This window comes from Dermacentor variabilis, chromosome 4 (assembly GCF_050947875.1).
Source record: "Dermacentor variabilis isolate Ectoservices chromosome 4, ASM5094787v1, whole genome shotgun sequence".
NCBI lineage: Eukaryota > Metazoa > Arthropoda > Arachnida > Ixodida > Ixodidae > Dermacentor > Dermacentor variabilis.
This window is the reverse complement of record NC_134571.1, coordinates 5,950,747-5,968,285: the sequence shown is the minus strand read 5'-3', so window position 1 is coordinate 5,968,285 and position 17,539 is coordinate 5,950,747. Positions and strand designations below refer to the sequence as shown.

Sequence of the window (17,539 nt, the reverse complement as noted above, 5' to 3'; positions counted from 1 at the left end):
CCTGCACAGGCTGGCGGCAAATGCTACGCACGAAGACGAGCTGCCTTGTTCGTTTACATGCGCTGCGGGCGCCGCCACTGCCGTGGTTGCGCGGAGGGGAGTTTCGTCTGGATGGTATCGGAAGGGAGCGATCGGAACACGCCGCTGCCGCTAGGGCAGACCTCAAACGGCAGCTGCAGAAGGTGTTTGACTTTCCGTGTAACAGAATTATGTTTTCTCGTATATTCAAATTAGAATCCGACCTTATCATGTGAGTAGGTAGTGTTTAGGCCATAGTTTACGAATTTACTGACGTATTCTACTTTGAGAAATTCAATTATTACAGGAGTACAGATTTTTAGGCTAGTTGGTTCGTTGCATCAATTGAAGTCATAGCGCTGGAGCTTGACAAGGACATGAAGGACGACAGGACGTACGCTTTATTTCAGTAACGCCTATGCGCCAACCGGAGAGCCTGCGTAGATCGCGATGCGTCGTTCGAGATTATTTTTCTCTGACAGACGGCGCCGCCGACACCGACAATAGACTTTCTGCGATGAGGGGTCTTCAACGCTGTCGCGTTAGAAAGCACCAGGAAGTTCATCGTGTCGCGCAGCGTTCGCCCCAAGTTTTTCCTGGTAATGATTAGGGTTGGGTATTCCGCAGTGCTGGGAAGCGCAAACTGTCTCCGGTTTGTACAGTATTGTCACGTTGCAGTGGCGGGGAACAACACAGAAGCAAAGGCTAAGGATCACAGAACTAGGTCTTCGCTGGGCTAACCTGTGCCCACAAGAGCAAGCGACACCAAAAGCACGGTAGCGGTTAGCATAGTAGGTGATCGTCGAAATCTGATGAGCGGGTCAAGCACGTCAGCTTTTACACGCGAGTCATCGAAGATTTCCGAATACTTGCTGGTGGCCGCGTGTCTTCGAGAAAGTACTACACAATTCGCGTCGCGCATGCAATAATATTGCACAGCGTTTGGTGACACAGACAGAACTATCGATATAATTCGAGAAACTTCCGAAAAATGAAGTCGCATCTTGCGCTGAGCGATAACGTGTAACATATGTAACCGGTGAAAAGGCGGTCAACGCAGAAAGATAAACTAGTACACATGTTAGTATTGCGCCGCGCGGCGGGGCTCTGCCAGCCGGTGCGGTGGTTGCTTTTTTTATTATTATTATGGGGTTTTACGGGCCAAAACCACCTTCTGATTATGAGGCACGCCGTAGTGGAGGACTCCGGAAATTTCGACCACCTGGGGTTCTTTAACGTGCACCTAAATCTAAGTACACGGGTGTTTTCGCATTTCGCCGCCATCGAAATGCGGCCGCCGTAGCTGGGATTCGATCCCGCGACCTCGTGCTCAGCAGCCTAACACCGCCACTGAGCAACCACGGCGGGTCGGTGGTTGTTGTTGCGATGCCTGAGTCTATGGCGAGATGAAAACAAACATAGAGCTGTGCTCAAATTTCGCGTTAGAGAGTATCGTAATCATCGGTGAAATTTTTGTGGTAGTCTACACTCGGTGTGTATGCGGCTTGCACGACTTGCGCACACAGCGTCACTTTAGCAGCATACGCCGCACATCCGGGAAAGTGGCTTGGCAAAACTGATGGCGGCATTGAAATTGAGCGCGCCGAACGCGCGCCCGTGAAACACTGCAACTGGGGAAGTATTCCGTGGGAGTCCACCGAGCGGACTGCCCATTTCGGCCGCTGCTGATTGGCTGGGGCCGCTCGTCTCCTCCTGGCTCGTACAGCTGCATCCAATCAGCAGCGGCCGAAATGGACAGTCCACTAGGTGGACTCTTACAGGATACCCCCCCTGCTCATGGATTCCATTTGAAAAACAGGAGCGCTGTTTAGATGTACTGTGCACGCGACAAGTTGATCTTGCGGGAGCTGCTGCTGAATGAGACTGAATCGTGCCAGCAGTCCTTTCGTGAACATTCCGATATTGTTGCGCGTTCGTTTGCAGCTCCCTGCTTGAACGGCGCCACGTGCATTGATGGCGTAAACGAGTTCACCTGCCACTGCGCTGGGGGCTTCACTGGCAAGCGCTGCGAGGCGGCCTTCCACCACTGCGCCATGATGCCTTGTCGGAACGGCGGATCCTGCTTCGAGAGCTTCGCGGTAAGCGGCAGCGACAAAGAGGACAATTATTATTATTATTATTATTATTATTATTATTATTATTATTATTATTATTATTATTATTATTATTATTATTATTATTATTATTACCTTCTAATGGTTCACCCTTTTCCTCTGGGGACGCAACGCTCCTGCTGCTAAAGGCACCGCTGTTCTCACAGCTGTACAAAACCATGCGTCGAGTGCACTGAATTTTGCCCGCGCATTTTGGGTATCATTTTGGGTATACGCAAACTTATGTAGCTTTATATGTAGCTTTATGTAGCTATGTCCGTCCGTCCGTCCTCTTTCGCTGACGCCGTTGTCCAAGTTATTGACTTGCTTGGGCCACTAGGTATGCGCTCTAGTCGTGATACCGTCGCGGTAGTCCCATCGTCGTCATTCCACCTTCATGACCTTACTCTCATCATGACGTCGTCGTCACGCTTTGCACCCCGATCCAATGTCCCAAGTTGTGTAATAGCTTGGGGTACTAAGTATACCGTCATGGTCGTTGTATAGTCTTGATTCCAGCTTTATCATCTGACTCTCGTCATGCCGTGGTCGACACGTGGTCAAACTATAATTGTCATCACTGCAGTAATATCATCCTATTGTCCTCATGCCGCCTCCGTCGTTACATTGAGGACCATTTTTTTTGGTCGTTCTCTTATAATCGTACTGTCGTCATTATATCGTGATTATGGCGCCTCTGACATACCGTCATCGCGAGACAGTCGCTATCACGCATCCGTTGCCACACCGTCAGCGTCATGCCGTCGTGGTTGTGCCATTGTCGTCGCAATAGCTTTGTCATCCGACGCTCGTCATTCCATCATCGTGACGCTATCTTTGTCATAGGGATTTCTTACGTACTCCGGTGGCCTAGCAGTCGAACCCCCCCCCCCCCATCCATCACTGTTGCCATCAAAGGCACCCATTTCCCTCAAGTCCCGCGATCGAGGATGCTGGGAAACCATATACAGGCAAACGCATGCGCGAACCACACAATATATCTTCTCAGACGGGAGGCGGTGAAGATAATCCACATGCTCCGACGAGTCAGTAAACGCCGCACGGGTATGAAGGAGCGTGATCTGCTCCGGCTCACGGAGGCTTGCTTAGTCAGCCGGTTGACATAGCGTCTTCCCTTTCACAGACTCGCTGAAGGACAGACGGTGCATGTGAACACTGTCCTGGCTGTCAAGATCGTGCTAGGGTTTGCTCATTTCACCTCAACAGAATGCCTTCTACCCCCCGGCGCAAAAAACACCCTCGTCGAGCATCTGGAGGCACAGTGGGTCAGCCAACAACGGCTGCTGCTGACTCCCGCCGGCGTCCACCTCCTAGGCAGGCGTCTATACCACGTCCCAGACACCCTACAAGGGACTGCACAGCGTACTGTCCTCACATACATTTAAAACGTTCTGGTTGTTCTATCCAAATTCAAGCACATGCACACAGAGCGCGCCGGAGGCCACCGTCGTGCACGACTCAGGCTCCTCATACATCTACTGGGCGCTCAGCCGGAGAACACAACCCTGCTACACTGACTCAGCACCATCCCTTCGCAGTGTTTACCTGAACGGCACAGCCACAGCCTACATCACACAACAGGCTCTAATCACAGACTCCTCTTCCGCACACGGACACCCGACACACGAGCATGAATTGTTCGTTTCTCGCTGCCAGCACTCTTCACACCAGCGTTGTTACAGCAATTGCTCGTGGTCATCGAGTGAGATGTGTTTATCTTTGTCTGAGCGGGCGTGGCACCCTGTTATCATAGGCGTATTTTCCAGTGTGTAGGCACGTACGAAGGGAAGGCATGCACCTCCCCCTCCCCACGCACACATACTTGTCAAAGTGGGCACTGTTGGCTGCGCACTGATAAATTCAACAAAACAGCTGATGCCAAGTTTTCTCAGAATTGCGCCCACATAGTTATGATTTCTTTATTATATATCCCTTGCTCGGGCAGCTAGGATTGTCTTTTGCGTGCCGCCGCCACGTGCTGTAGCAGATGACGCTCGGTCTGGGAAGGGTTGCCGTACTTTGCGAGATGCCTACGGGACGTGCCTTGCAAGCCTAGATTGCCAAGAAAGCTGTCACTGGGCAACAACTTTAATCTACCATCTCTTGCATCATTCCGTGTTTGTTGGGGCCGTCTAACCTAACCACCTAGTTAGGTTTGTTCTCTTCTCCTTGAAGTCGACCAAAGTCTCTTCAAGGTTATTATCGGCGTTGATGAAGCAGGAGGCAGGTTGGAGGTAACAAAACTTGATATATTGCAGCGAAAATATTTACACAGTCAAATGCAGAGTTAGCAAAAGAACACTGATGCAAAACAAACAAGTAAACAGCGCTTTACTCTTCTACTTTCTCTTAAGTTAGAACCTAGCACAACTGTCACTACATACGACCAACCGAGTCTCACTGTTCTACCACTAAGTGGTTACGGCCCAGACTAGCGTTGCATCGTACGGAGTCTTACTGGTCTATCAGGTTTAGTAGTTACAGTCTAGACTGGGGAACAAGCACCTCGTCTCGATTGTTATAGGTGAAAGAGACAAAGAAAAAGGGCGGTAGGACCATTAGCCCATCCCAGAGAAGCAGTTGTCAATGAGAGTTGAAAGTCTGCTTAAGCCACAACCTAAAGAGGTGGCCTTACTCTCAAAAGTAAATGCATTGGAATACAACCCTGTTTTCCCTCTTCCCACAACTTCGTCTCCTCCTCCTATTTCCGCGTGGTCAGTGACGGCCTCAGCAAACAGGCCAGGCATGTACGATTTATTGAGGCCATCTCGAACCTCAGTGGCGTTTCTAGTCAGCAGGGGGCTCGGGCGCTGGTGTCCCAACATCGCGTACTGCAGTCTCCTTCAAGGTTTTTCCTCGTGGAAAAACATAACCGTTGGTGGCATCCGGACTCAGTGTTCTTAAGACGACGTTCTCCGAACGCGATCTCCGCATGCCCACCGCGCCTCTCTCTACGGCGCGCACTGCAAGTTGTAACTCGACACCACGCGGGCTCATCTCAGCGCTCAAAACAAGATACACGTGGTTGCCGCCCGGATGCGTAGGGGCGTGGACCCCCGCTCCGTACGCGCAACGCGTGGTCAGCATTGCTATGTCCCTCTAAACCTCGGCTGCCTCACCTCATTCTTTGCGCTGTGCCAACCTTTATCGCCTAGCTTCATACACCCGCATCGTGCACCTTCAAAGTGAGAGCATATACCCTCACGAGTAAAAATGCTCTTCACAACCTACCTGAGGAGCTTTATTCTGAAGGCGCTAAATGAGTGGCGATGAAGGTAGACCTAATCAAAGCTCGTTCTTGTGCGGAAGCCCTGGCCCATGTTCTATTGTTCGTAGCACCAAAGCACACATACTGCAGTACGCGTAAAGAACTCATATTAGGCACCTTGGTGAGGTTGTACAGTAATTTACTCTAAAGAAGAACCTAGATCACGCAGAACATATTAAAACACACAACTGTTGCTTGCTGACTCGAACACATTTGTGCATGAGGAAAACCATATACAACGTCGGTTGTTCTGGCGACTTTTTCATCATGGATTACTAGCAAATGGTGACGCAACAGAGTTCATTTGTGAGTTCGTGCAATGTATAGACTACTTACAGCTTTTAAGTGCTTAAAGCTTCGGGAAACAAGGTACAGCAGCAGTAGTAAACCGTCGCTTACACAGAGGTGCTGAAAAACTATAATGGTGGCAGTTTATTAGGGATCAGCGCAATATGTTCCCGTTTGTAGATATGTCTTAACTAGCAATTTTCCCATAAAGTGATTCCTGGTCTGAACCGATATATAAGGCACTGCGAGTACCAGAGAGGGTACAATGCACTGACTTACGCCGATCATAACGATGAGGCCCCGTCATTGTGGTAGCACCAACAGACAAGATCGGTTACACGAGCCGTCTATACAGGAAGAGGACGAAATAACAGAGCATGGAGTCAGTTTAAACGCATTTGCAATTACAGACGATGTAAAACGCAGTCATTCATTAATAAACGACTAGCAGTTTCCGACTGCAATCACAGATGAGGCACCTACTGCAAGCTTGCAGCTTATTGTATCAAAGCAACAGTGCAATGTTTACTTCAATGAACAATGCATTCGACATGGTACGACCCAAATAAATGTGCGAGTAATTTTTGTTTTCTTTCCCTATGAAGCGCGCGCGCTGGAACACGCATGCACACGTGCGCATAACGCTGTAACTTGCAAGAACAAATTGACACATAATAGGGCGAATTCAGTCTGGTTCATGATTATAGCCATCGTGTCTTGTTCAATTCGCTCCCTTTGGTTGTTTCGTGTTACGTTAACTCTAAACAAGCGGAATCCTCGTACAAAATTGCAGATAGCAAAAGCAGCAGGGCAGACGAGCCCGACCGCCAATAATTGTCGTCGTTAACGTTTTAATTAAAAAAACAGCAGCTAGAAGTCCGACGCTACTAACGAAAAGTCAAGAATTCCACTTCCCATAAAATGTGCAATCCGAACGGGAGACGCACAAAGAGGCTTCGAGCACAACAGAAGTGTCGAGCGCAGATCACACCAACGTGTAGTAGTGAGCAGCCGGCGAAAACCATGGCGAAAACGCGCAATACAGCCTGTTTCACGAAGAACTTATGCAGATGGTAGACAACATAAGCAAAGCTAGATGAAACCACTTAATACCTAATGAATGTACAGAACAGCTGAGGACGGGAGAGGGGGGCACACAACTTGCATAACGTACCGAACCGAATCCGTGATCATCGCATGCGCCAGCGGTCGCTTTTTTTTTAATTCCTGCCCCTTTCTCCAATATTGCCAGTACTGAACGAGGTGCCTGTCTACTTCACTACCGCCGACACTAATAATGTAATTGCAGCGCAATGGCGCAGTGTGCCACCGGCGTTTCGCTTCTGCTGTCAGCCCCTGCTGCTTGAGCATGGAAGAATGATTTAGAATAGGGTGGCTAGATGCCAGGAAGGTGGGCATCGAGGTACCCTATTGTTTCGAAGCGTCATGTGCGAGCCCTGGGATGAAACAACATCTTACCCTTGATTGTTCATAAGGTTAAGCTCCGGCGCTGCCAACTTATCTTGCTTTTGGGAGGTCGTTTTGTCCATGGCTTCTTTTGTTCGTTAGCGCTGATGGTCACCGTACTTTTACCGTGCGGTTTGGCATTTCGCGCACTCTGAGACAAAACATCTACAAAAGCTCCTGAGTCACACATTCTGAATGCGCTTACCAAAATAGACTCTGTGACACCAGTAGTGTCCTGTTACCGCAGATAAATATATACTCTTGTATTTCAGGCACCTAGGTTTTTTATGCAACATCTATTTTCATTGTTTCAGTAGAGCAAGACGTCTATACCCGTTTATAGCCGTTTTGAGACGTTTTTAAGAGGTCCTGCATTTGCCGGGTACCATGCCTCGCTGTCATACAATCGTGGTTGTGCCATCGTCGTCATCACGGCACCGTCGTTATATACCCCTAGTCGCCATCCCATTACCGTCAGGTCATCGTCATCATTTAGGAATCGTCATCTAACTGTCGTCATACAGCCTTTGTCGTTTTCTCGACGTCATTGTTTCTTCGCAATTCGATTGTTTTCACAGTGTCGGCGTCATGCTCATGCGTTGCCTTGGCAAGCGAGTCTCATTACAAAGCAGCATGATACCAGAGTATGTCGCATACAGTCGAAGCAGCGGAAGCTTCACAATGACCTCTATCGATGCTAAATAATTGTTACTTGAGAAATACCGCGTGTCGCTACATTACAGGAATGGTTATTGCAGTACCATCGGCAGTCATTGTCAGATTATTTCTGTCGTATTTTTTTCAGCACTGCAAGTTGATTTTGGGGCGGAGTATTCGACCTTCATTTACCGCAAAAAATGAGGGCTCGAAAATGTCCTGTGAGTGCTCATTTGTTTCCTTAGCGGTTTTAAAAATGGTAGTACCTTGTCAAAACCGAGAGCCGTATTCTAGATCGACCAACATTAACGCCGACCTGTGCGGTTTTGAGACGAATCCTCACAGAGACGGACCCGCAGGGCTTCCGCTGCTGCTGTCCGAAGGGCTTCACGGGCGAACGGTGCGAACTCGTGCAGCGCGCCTGCTCGCCCAACCCGTGCGCCAACAGCGGCACGTGCGTCGCCACCGACTCGTTCGAGTGCGCCTGCGCGCCAGGCTACGAGGGCGACCTGTGCGACCGAGACGCGGACGAGTGCGCCTCGCAGCCGTGCCTCAACGGCGGCACCTGCGCGGGCGGCCGCCGCTCGTTCAGCTGCCACTGCAGCGGGCTCTACGAGGGCGCCACGTGCGCGGCCGGTGAGGGCGTCTCCTTTTTCCAAGCGTGAAGAAGTCGCAGGTCCCCTAGTCGGTTAATACACTGGCAAATATTGGTCGGCTGAAACGAGACAAATAGTACGAAACGTAAATTACGGTCAGAACGCGCATACGTATAGGCAACCGCAGAGCGGAAACGGCGCACACCACCTAAACATGTCGAACAGCCGGGGGTCCTCCTCCGTTCCATTGCACTGGCGAAGCGATATTTTCTTAAAGTTTGTTTAAGGTGCGTTAAGGGGTGTATTAAGGTGTGTTAGGGAGGAATATGGTGGATTAAAGTGAATGAAGACGGATTAGGGTGATTAGGTGCATCAAGCAGGATTAGGATGGATTAAGGTGTATGAAGGTGGATTAGGCTGGATGAAGGTTGATAAAGGTGCATTAAGGAGGATTGTGGTGGGCTAGGGTGTATTGAAGTGACTGACGGATTAGGGTGGATTAAAGAGGATTAAGGTGCATTAATGGGGATTAGGTGAATTAAAGTTGATGAAGGTGGATTAGAGTGAATGAAGGACGATTAGGGTCTATTAAGGAGAATTAAGGTGTATTAAGGAGGATTAGGGTGGATTAAGGCCGATGAAGGCGGATTATGGTGAATTAAGATGGATTGAGGTGCATTAAGGGGGATTAAGGTCGATTAAGGTCACGATGGATTAGTATGGATTAGGGTTTATTACCGTAGACTTTACAACCTTAATCCTCCGTTATCCACCCTACTCCTCCGGAATCCTTGTTCATGCACCTTAATCCTCAATACACGCTAATCTACCTTAATCTGCCCTAATTATTCTTAATACTCGTTCATCAGCCCTAATTCACTTTAATCCACCGTGATCCACCTTAATACACCTTAATCGTCCTTATATACATCTTAATCCTCATTCACGTACGTGAATCCACCTTAATCGTGCCTAATACTCCCTAGTACACTCTAATCTACTTTCATAAACCCTAATCCACCCTAATTGGTCTTAATCCACCTTTATCAACCCTAATCGACCTTAATCCTTATTCGTCCAGCTTAATCTTCCCTAATCCTTGTTCATGCACCCTAATTCATCATAATCTATTTTAATACTCCTTAATCAACCCTAATCCACCCTAATCCGTCTGAATACACTCTAATCCTCCCTAATCCACCTTAATTCAATCACGAATGAGTCATTAATTAACTTGGCTAATCATTCTCTTATACAGGGTGGACATGATTTGGGTCGCCTCTGGGTCTGCCTTCAGTCACGTGATGTTTTCTGTTCACAGCGCAACCTTGAAACATAGATCTAAAGGCTTTCGCCTTAAAACTTAAAAAAAAAAACGCAATGTGGACTAGCGAGCGCTCATCACCTGCACTACCACTTGTATACTTGCCACTAATTTTTTCAGGGCTTGCACTCATTGTACCTGACTGACGCACGATGATAGCTCCTCTACAGGGCGCTATTTCAATTTTCAGTAAAATAGGCAGATCGAAGTAAGCAAGAAATGATACGTCCTCTACAGGCCGCTATTTCAGTTTTCAGTAAAACAGGCAACACATCCTAACAATCACGAAAAGTGCGATATAGAAGCTGTATCTTCGCACATAATTGTTCACAGTGGAAAACAGAATATATAGTGCTGCGTTTCCGACTGAATAACAACAGTTGGCGATGTGCGAGGTAATGCAGCCGCCGCAGAATATTAAGCATACTGAGAACAACTGCATTTTGAAGCGAAAAGCTTCACTACGCTAGTCAATACCGCGCTTCGCGCGAGCCGGCGTATGTCGGAATTCGCTCCGTAAGCGTATTTGGAGTGGGCGCAGGTGGCCACTGCCGCGCGCTATGCGTCATCTTTTGACGTTCGCCGCAAGCGCGTGTTTATCGCGGAGGCCGACTGTATAACCGCTTGCCAGAGAATAGGCGTGCGCATTCAACATGGAAGGAGAAGAGAGTGATGCTACCGACACAGAGAGCTGTGTTTATGGCGGTACAGAAATCGCAAGACAATGTGCCCAACAATGATGAATAAAGAAGTTTAATAATCCTGCATAACTTACGGTATAGTAGTAGCAGTATAAGACTTTTATTCAGGCCAAAATTACAGGCCGAGCATATCGACCGCCTGGATGGCCAGTCGTTGCTGTTCTTCTTCACCTTCGGCGCCAAGCCAGTCGAGCCAGGTGGTGATGGAAAGCGAAGGGGGAGAATAGGAACTTGATTGCTGAGCAGCCGGACAGTAGAATAGGCAATGGGATAGGTCCGCATAAGTAGAGGGGCAGTTGGGACAGGAGGGGTCGGAGCGACAGAGAAAGAGGCGGGAAGGGGTAACCAGTGCATTCATTTGGATGTGCCGCAGAAGGGAAGTGAGAGATGGATGAGGGGGGTAGAGGCGCTTGTCGAGACGGAGGTAAACTTCCTTGATAGTGCGGCGCAGGGAGAGTTCCCCAGAGTCCTCCGAGGGCCTCGACCAGGGGATCAGCGCAACGCACGAGTAGTTGGCTGCGATGACGAACCACTAAGGAAGTCTATGATGGATGCAATCCACGGCTCCTTGCGCTGCTCGAAAGCGATGGTCCCAATGTCGATGGAAGAAACGGGAAGATGGGATAGTGGGCAGCAGGCATTGTCGTCAGGCAAGGAAGAACGCGAGAGGACGTCAGCGTCAGCGTGCTGGCTTCCGTTGCGGTACAGTAGGCGGATATCGTAATCCTGCAAGCGAAGTGTCCAGCGGGCGATACGTCCTGAGGAATCCTGCAGTGACGACAGCCAGCATAGTGCATGGTGGTCCGTGACGACATCGAATCGGTGACCATATACATAGGGCCGGAACTTAGTAAGCGCCCAGATGATCGCCAGGCATTCTTTTTCCGTAACGGTGTAATTGGTCTCGGTTTTAGTAGGCGTACGGCGTGCATATGCCACCACATATTCAGGAAACCCTTGTTTGTGCTGCGCTAGGACAGTGATGAGGCCAGCACCGCTGGGATCTGCGTGTACCTCAATCGGTGCCGTTGGGTCGCAGTGGCGCAAAATTGGAGGAGACATCAACAAACGACGGAGCTTCACGAACGCTTCGTCGCACTTGGACGACCACGAATCCGTCGCTTCCAAGGAGGTTCATCAGGGGCTATATGACGCCGGCGAAATTACGAATGAAGCGCCTGAAATAGGAACACATGCCTACGAAACTACGCAGTTCTTTCACGGACGTCGGTTTAGGGAATTCGGCGAAGGCACGAAGTTTGGCTGGATCGGGGAGGATTCCAACCTTCGAGACGACGTAACCTAATATCGTGAGCTGTCGCGCCGCAATTCGGCACTTCTTTAGGTTCAGTTGTAGGCCAGCGTTTGTTAGGCACGTCAAAACATGCCGGAGGCGTTTAAGGTGCGTGGTGAAGTCAGGGGCAAAATAACGTCATCTAGGTAACATATATCCACGTCTGCTACTTAAAACTGCGCAGAACTGTGTCCATTATGCGTTCAGAGGTAGCTGGCGCATTACAAAGTCCAAACGGAATGACGTTCAATTCGTATGAGCCGTCGGGTGTGACGAAGGCTGTCTTCGGTCCGTCATCGTCAGCCATGGGCACTTGCCAATAGCCGGAGCGTAAATCTAGGAATGAAAAGAATTGAGCTCATTTTAGACTATCGATAGCGTCATCTATTCGTGGTAGCGGGTACACATCTTTGCGAGTGATCTTGTTCAGGTGCCGAGAGTCTACACAGAACAGTACAGAGCTGTCTTTTTTGGCAACAAGAACGACAGGGGTTCCCCCTGGACTGTTTAAGGGTCGGATCACTTCGCGGCGAAGCATTTCGTCCACTTGCTCATTAATCACACGACGTTCTGCGGCAGAGACGCCATATGGCCGTTGCCGCAATGACAATTGGGTGCTAATATCAATATGGTGCGTGACAGCAGACGTCCGGCGCAGGGAAGATTCCCCAACATCAAAAAAAGAACGAAATTCCACTAAGATTCACAGAAGCTGAGAACGCTGAGCTGAGGTGAGACAATCTATAATATATTAATCGAATACACCTGTGGGCAAAGGGTCGGACGTAGAGAGAGAACCGAGCGTGCTGTAACTGGCGCAGGACGTGTCTTCGGGAACATCCGTAACTTGTACGGCGTCAATCGTTTCCAGATAGCCAACACATTCGCCTTGAAGCAGCATCACAGGGTATGAGAAGGGGCTACGGACGAAAATAGCTGTGAGCCCTGTTTGGCGTTCACTGTCGCAACAAGTAGCAGCAGACCTTTTCGAGTATAAAAGTGGCCAGATGGAGAAAGTAGTGTGATGGCGTCAGCGAGGCTACTGCAATGCATAGATACAATCATTGACGAGTTCGGAGGCACGGTGGTGTCGTGCCTGTCGAGTATGTTCGCAAAAGAAGCATTATCGGCAAGCGTTATATCTTAGATCGGCGGCAGTTCTAGGTCGGCCCGTGCGCAATGAATGACGGCATTGTGGCGGGTGAGAGAGACCCCTCCAGGATAACTTCTTGGGAGCACGATGAAATCACAATAAATTCGACGGCGTATACAACGTCTTCCATGAGAACACGAGCGATGCACGCCGCTATCAGATGAATACGCCGTGCTCTTGCTGTGCGGAGGGAGAATCCTGCAAGGGACGTCGTGACCTTTCGAAGGAAGCGACAAAGCTTTTCGTCCATAACTGATGCAGCGGCTTCCGTGTCCATGAGGGCATATGTGCGCACACCATCAACTAACACGTCTATCACATTGGTCGGGCTACGTTGAGGACTTTCGCGTTTCGACGGCGTCGCCGCCCTTGCCTCATGGACTGCGACAATTAGTTTTCCTCTTCCCGAGCTACGGGACGAGGCCGCATCGGTGAGGGGGAGCGTCGGCGTGGAGAAGGTGTGCGGCATATGTTGGCAGACCGGCGGAATGGTGGTGACGCAGCCCGAGGTTCGTCGCCGTAATATGGGCGCAGTGAACCCACCATACGACTTGGCGCATATGGTGTAGCGCTAGGCGACTGCACGTGACTACAGTGGCGCGCGACGTGGCCTGCGTAGCCGCACGCAAAACATATCGGTAGATTGATTGTCTGCTGTACACCACCGAGTCGCCGCGGCAAGTCCCATCCATTTGGGAGGACGCGTTGGACGGGGCGGCTGGTGACGTGATTGCATGGCAGGCTGTTGTCGGGGCATAGCTAGGACTTCGGCGTACGTGAGAGGTCCCCGTTGAAGGAGTTGTTGGGGTTGTGTGACGACTTCCGCGTAGCTGAGTGACACAGCCATCGGATTCTGTTGGGGCCTGGCCATGACTTCGGCGTAGCTGTGAGGCGAAGCCGCAGGAACGTGCTGGTGCATGGTGCTCAGGCAAAACCTCGTTTATTTCTTGCGCTATGGCACGGCGAAGCGGAGGTGCAAAACTTGGCGTTGGCACGTGTACCGACTACGACTCTGCAAAATCCATCAATGAGAGTTGCCGGGCAACTTCCTCGCGGACGAACGCCTTCATTTCTGCGAGCAAAGCTGCCTGGTCGGACATGGCAGCCAAACCAGCGAGAAAACGCTGTTCGTCACGCGAGAGAGATCGACGCATCAGTGACCGCTGCCTGCGGAGTTCTTCATAGCTCTGGCACAGTGTGATGATTTCGGCCACACAGCGAGGATTTTCGGCCAGCAACATGTTAAAGGCGTCCTGTTCTATGCCCTTCGGGATGTTTTGTATTCGATCACACTTCGCCATGGTCGAATTGACTTTCCGGCATAGGCTGGCCAGGACATCTTCAATGTAACTGGTGAATTTTTCACCTGGCAGTTGTGCTCGTTCTCGCAAACGCTGCTTGGCACGCATCTTGCGAACAGCAGGGCGACCAAATACATCGTCTAGGGAAGTCTTAAATTCGCACCATGTCTGAAGCTCTCCTTCATGATTATTATACCACAGGCTGGCCACACCAACGAGGCAGAACAGAACATGGCTCAGTTTGGCCGCTTCGTCCCACTTGTTACGGGCGCTTACCCTGTCGTACGCCGTGGGCCATTCGTCAACGTCAGTGTCGTACGCTCCAGTGTAGATAGGAGGGCCGCGGTGACGAGGCATACCGGGACACGCAGTGGGTGCGGGAGCAGGCGTTTGCTGGGTGGCGTCGTGGGGCATGGTAGATGGTAGGGTACGAGACCGGAGTTTCAGGATGATTATCTAGAGGTCACCCCGCACCTCCACCAATTCTAAAGGTGGTTATTTCGTAGAGATCGAAGCAGTGCAACGTCAACGCTCAGGCCAGTGACAGCTTCCAAACACGAGAGCCGACGCCTAGCAAGAGCGCTCGACCCACTAGCGTCTATCTGCTTCGTTACATTATATATATATATATACCGGCAGTGACGTGCAATATGGCCGATACGGCCACAAGTGAAGCATATCGGCTTGTCGTCTGGAGTGCGCCATTCGGCCGGATTGCGATACCGCGTTGGGACATTCAGGCTGCGAGTGCGTATGAGAGCGCTGGACGGAGTGTAGTCAAGTCGATTAACTGAGCAGACGTAGGTCAAGCCAATGTTGGCCAATTCCTGGCGCACGACGGACTGTATCAGTGAGAAGGTCATCTGGCAATTGTCGGGGCCATGGGTTGAGGTTGTGACAGGGGACGCGGCTTCCATTTCACGTCGGATGATATGTAGGACGTCATTAGAGCGATCGGGCGTGGGCGGACTGCGGAGGTCTTCGCAGGTGGACGTAGCAGCCGTGCTGGGAAGGGGGGGAATGGCTGGGCAATGCGGCGACTCTTGGCTTCTTCAAACCGCCGGCATTCGGTAATAATGGCTTGCACAGTGGAAGAATTCTTGAAAACAAGGATGTGGAAGGCATCATCTGCTCCTTTAATGATGTATGCAACTTTATCAGGTTCGGACATCTTCGGATCCACTTTGCGGCAGCGAGCGAGCACGTCCTGGATGTACGTGAGGTAGGATTCAGTGCACGTCTGGACACGCGAAGCGAGGTCTTTTTGGGCGGCGCGCTGATGTCCAACAGGCTTGCTACACAAATCTTTCAGCTTCTGTTTACATATGTCCCAGCTGGTAAGTTCCTCCTCGGGGGTCTGAAACCAGACGCGTGCCGTGCGCGCGAGGTAAAATATCAAATTAGCGAGCATGATGGTCTGATCCCAGTGGTTGCTGGAGCTCACCCGCTCATATAGTTGAAGCCAGTCGTCAACATCAGTGTCGTCGATGCCAGAAAAGGTTCCTGGGACGCGAGGTTCTGCTAGAATGACGGTGGGCGTGGTTGCTGACAGGCCCGAAGCATCCTCGCCTTGTGCTGGCATTGTAGATGCAGCCAAGGAGCGCCCGCTGCGTAAATCCGCCTTGATAATGGTCCCACAACCTCCACCAAAAATGTTACGGGGTTAAAAAAAGTCAGACGTATATTTACAGGATATTTACAATAATCGTGGCGACTGACAAGATGGTAGACAGCGCGCGCAGTCCAGAGCGTCGTCTTCTTCCGACCAAGCTGACATCTTCCTCGTCAGCATGTCAATATATATATATATATATATATATATATATATATATATATATATATATATATAGAGAGAGAGAGAGAGAGAGAGAGAGAAAGGAAGAAGAACTGCGCCGGTGCAGAGCTCCGCAGCCGGATCGCCAGTGCTCCTGAAGTGGGGCTAGGGCTAGACGCTAGCTCGGTGTGACTGGCTAAGCCTACGCTGTTGCGTCTTCTCGTCCGCGTCCATCGTGCCATCCACAGCCGTGTCGGACTTCTTTGGCTTAATTAGTGGAGGTTTGCTGGGTCTCCTGTCATCTTGGAATTGCACAGCCGCACTCTCCCTGCTATCATGACCACCGCAAGCGCCACGAGCTTACGACCACCTGTTCCCCAGTCCTCCGTATGCCCCGGCACACTCCGTCAGCGGGACCCTCCCATCTTCGGCGGCACTGACGACCACGACGTTGATGACTGGCTCTCATCATACGAACGCGTCAGTCTCAACAACAAATGGGATGACATCACGAAACTGACTACCGTCCCTTTTTACCTCACCGGAATTGCCCACTTGTGGTTTCGGAACCACGAAAGCGAAGTTCCAAGCTGGATGGTGTTCAAGACAAAGTTCAGCGAAGTCTTCGGCCGCCCTGCTGTTCAAAATCTTCGTGCCGAACAGCGCCTGCAGTCGCGCTCTCAGCAGCCTGGTGAGACCTTTACCAGCTACATCGAAGATGTCATCGATCTCTGTAAACGCGTCGATGCATCCATGACTGAGGGCAATAAAATCAAGCATATAATGAAGGGTATCGACGAGTAAGCATTTCAGATGCTCATTTATGTCGCGTGGTTGGTGCCGCGCGGGGCACGAGCACGCCGGGACGGACTGAAATGTACGGCCACTTGGTTGGACGAAAAGGGAATGCCCCTTCTTTATTGGGCCCGAACATATATAGAGACAGACACACACAGGTCACAGGGGACGCCACACTCTGGTGGCAGCCTAACAAACGGGGCTGAACTGTGGCGACCCCTTGAAGCATTGGAGGTTAGACGGGAGAGATTCAGGAAGCCAAACACATCAAAAGTTTCACAAGTTCAAACGGCGCGGCGGAACAATAGGCCGGCCGTAACGTGTTCGTGTCACACCGTCACCGCGGCCCCTGGCTGCAGGGGACTGTTGCACAGACTGTCCGAGGGGGACCGTTGATGCCACGATGTTGGCAGGCCGAGGTTCCTGACAGCGAACTTGCTGCAGTGGTGGTGGTTCCTCTCCGGAGGCATTGGGCTCAAAAGGCACTAGGTGACGCCGGTTGCGCTGTAGGGTGCACCTCGCTCCGTTTCGACCACGTAGCTTCTTGGTCTTTGCCCCGGACTGAGGACCGTAGCCTGCACTTGATCAGGTCGCACCCAGACACGCTGTCCTGTTTGGAGTGGCGGCAAGTCTCGAGCCCCACGATGCCTGTTGTAGTCGTCGGCCTGCTTCTGCTTGTAAGTCGCATACTTGGAGACAACTTCTTTCATTGGGGGCCAGTTAGGACATAGCTGGGAGCCTTGCTTTGGGACTCTGGTTCTGAGT

General features: G+C 50.7%; 1 protein-coding gene across 3 annotated transcripts in view; it reads left to right on the top strand.

Annotated features, from left to right (window-relative positions):
* LOC142578609 (sushi, von Willebrand factor type A, EGF and pentraxin domain-containing protein 1-like) overlaps positions 1 to 17,539 on the top strand; it is a 370,493-nt gene that overhangs the window by 231,865 nt on the left and 121,089 nt on the right. For all 3 annotated transcript variants that reach the window (XM_075688011.1, XM_075688012.1, XM_075688010.1), the window contains 2 exons: positions 1,963 to 2,117; positions 8,193 to 8,469. In XM_075688011.1, coding sequence (XP_075544126.1) covers positions 1,963 to 2,117; positions 8,193 to 8,469 — 432 coding nt within the window. The remainder of the gene's footprint in view (positions 1 to 1,962; positions 2,118 to 8,192; positions 8,470 to 17,539) is intronic.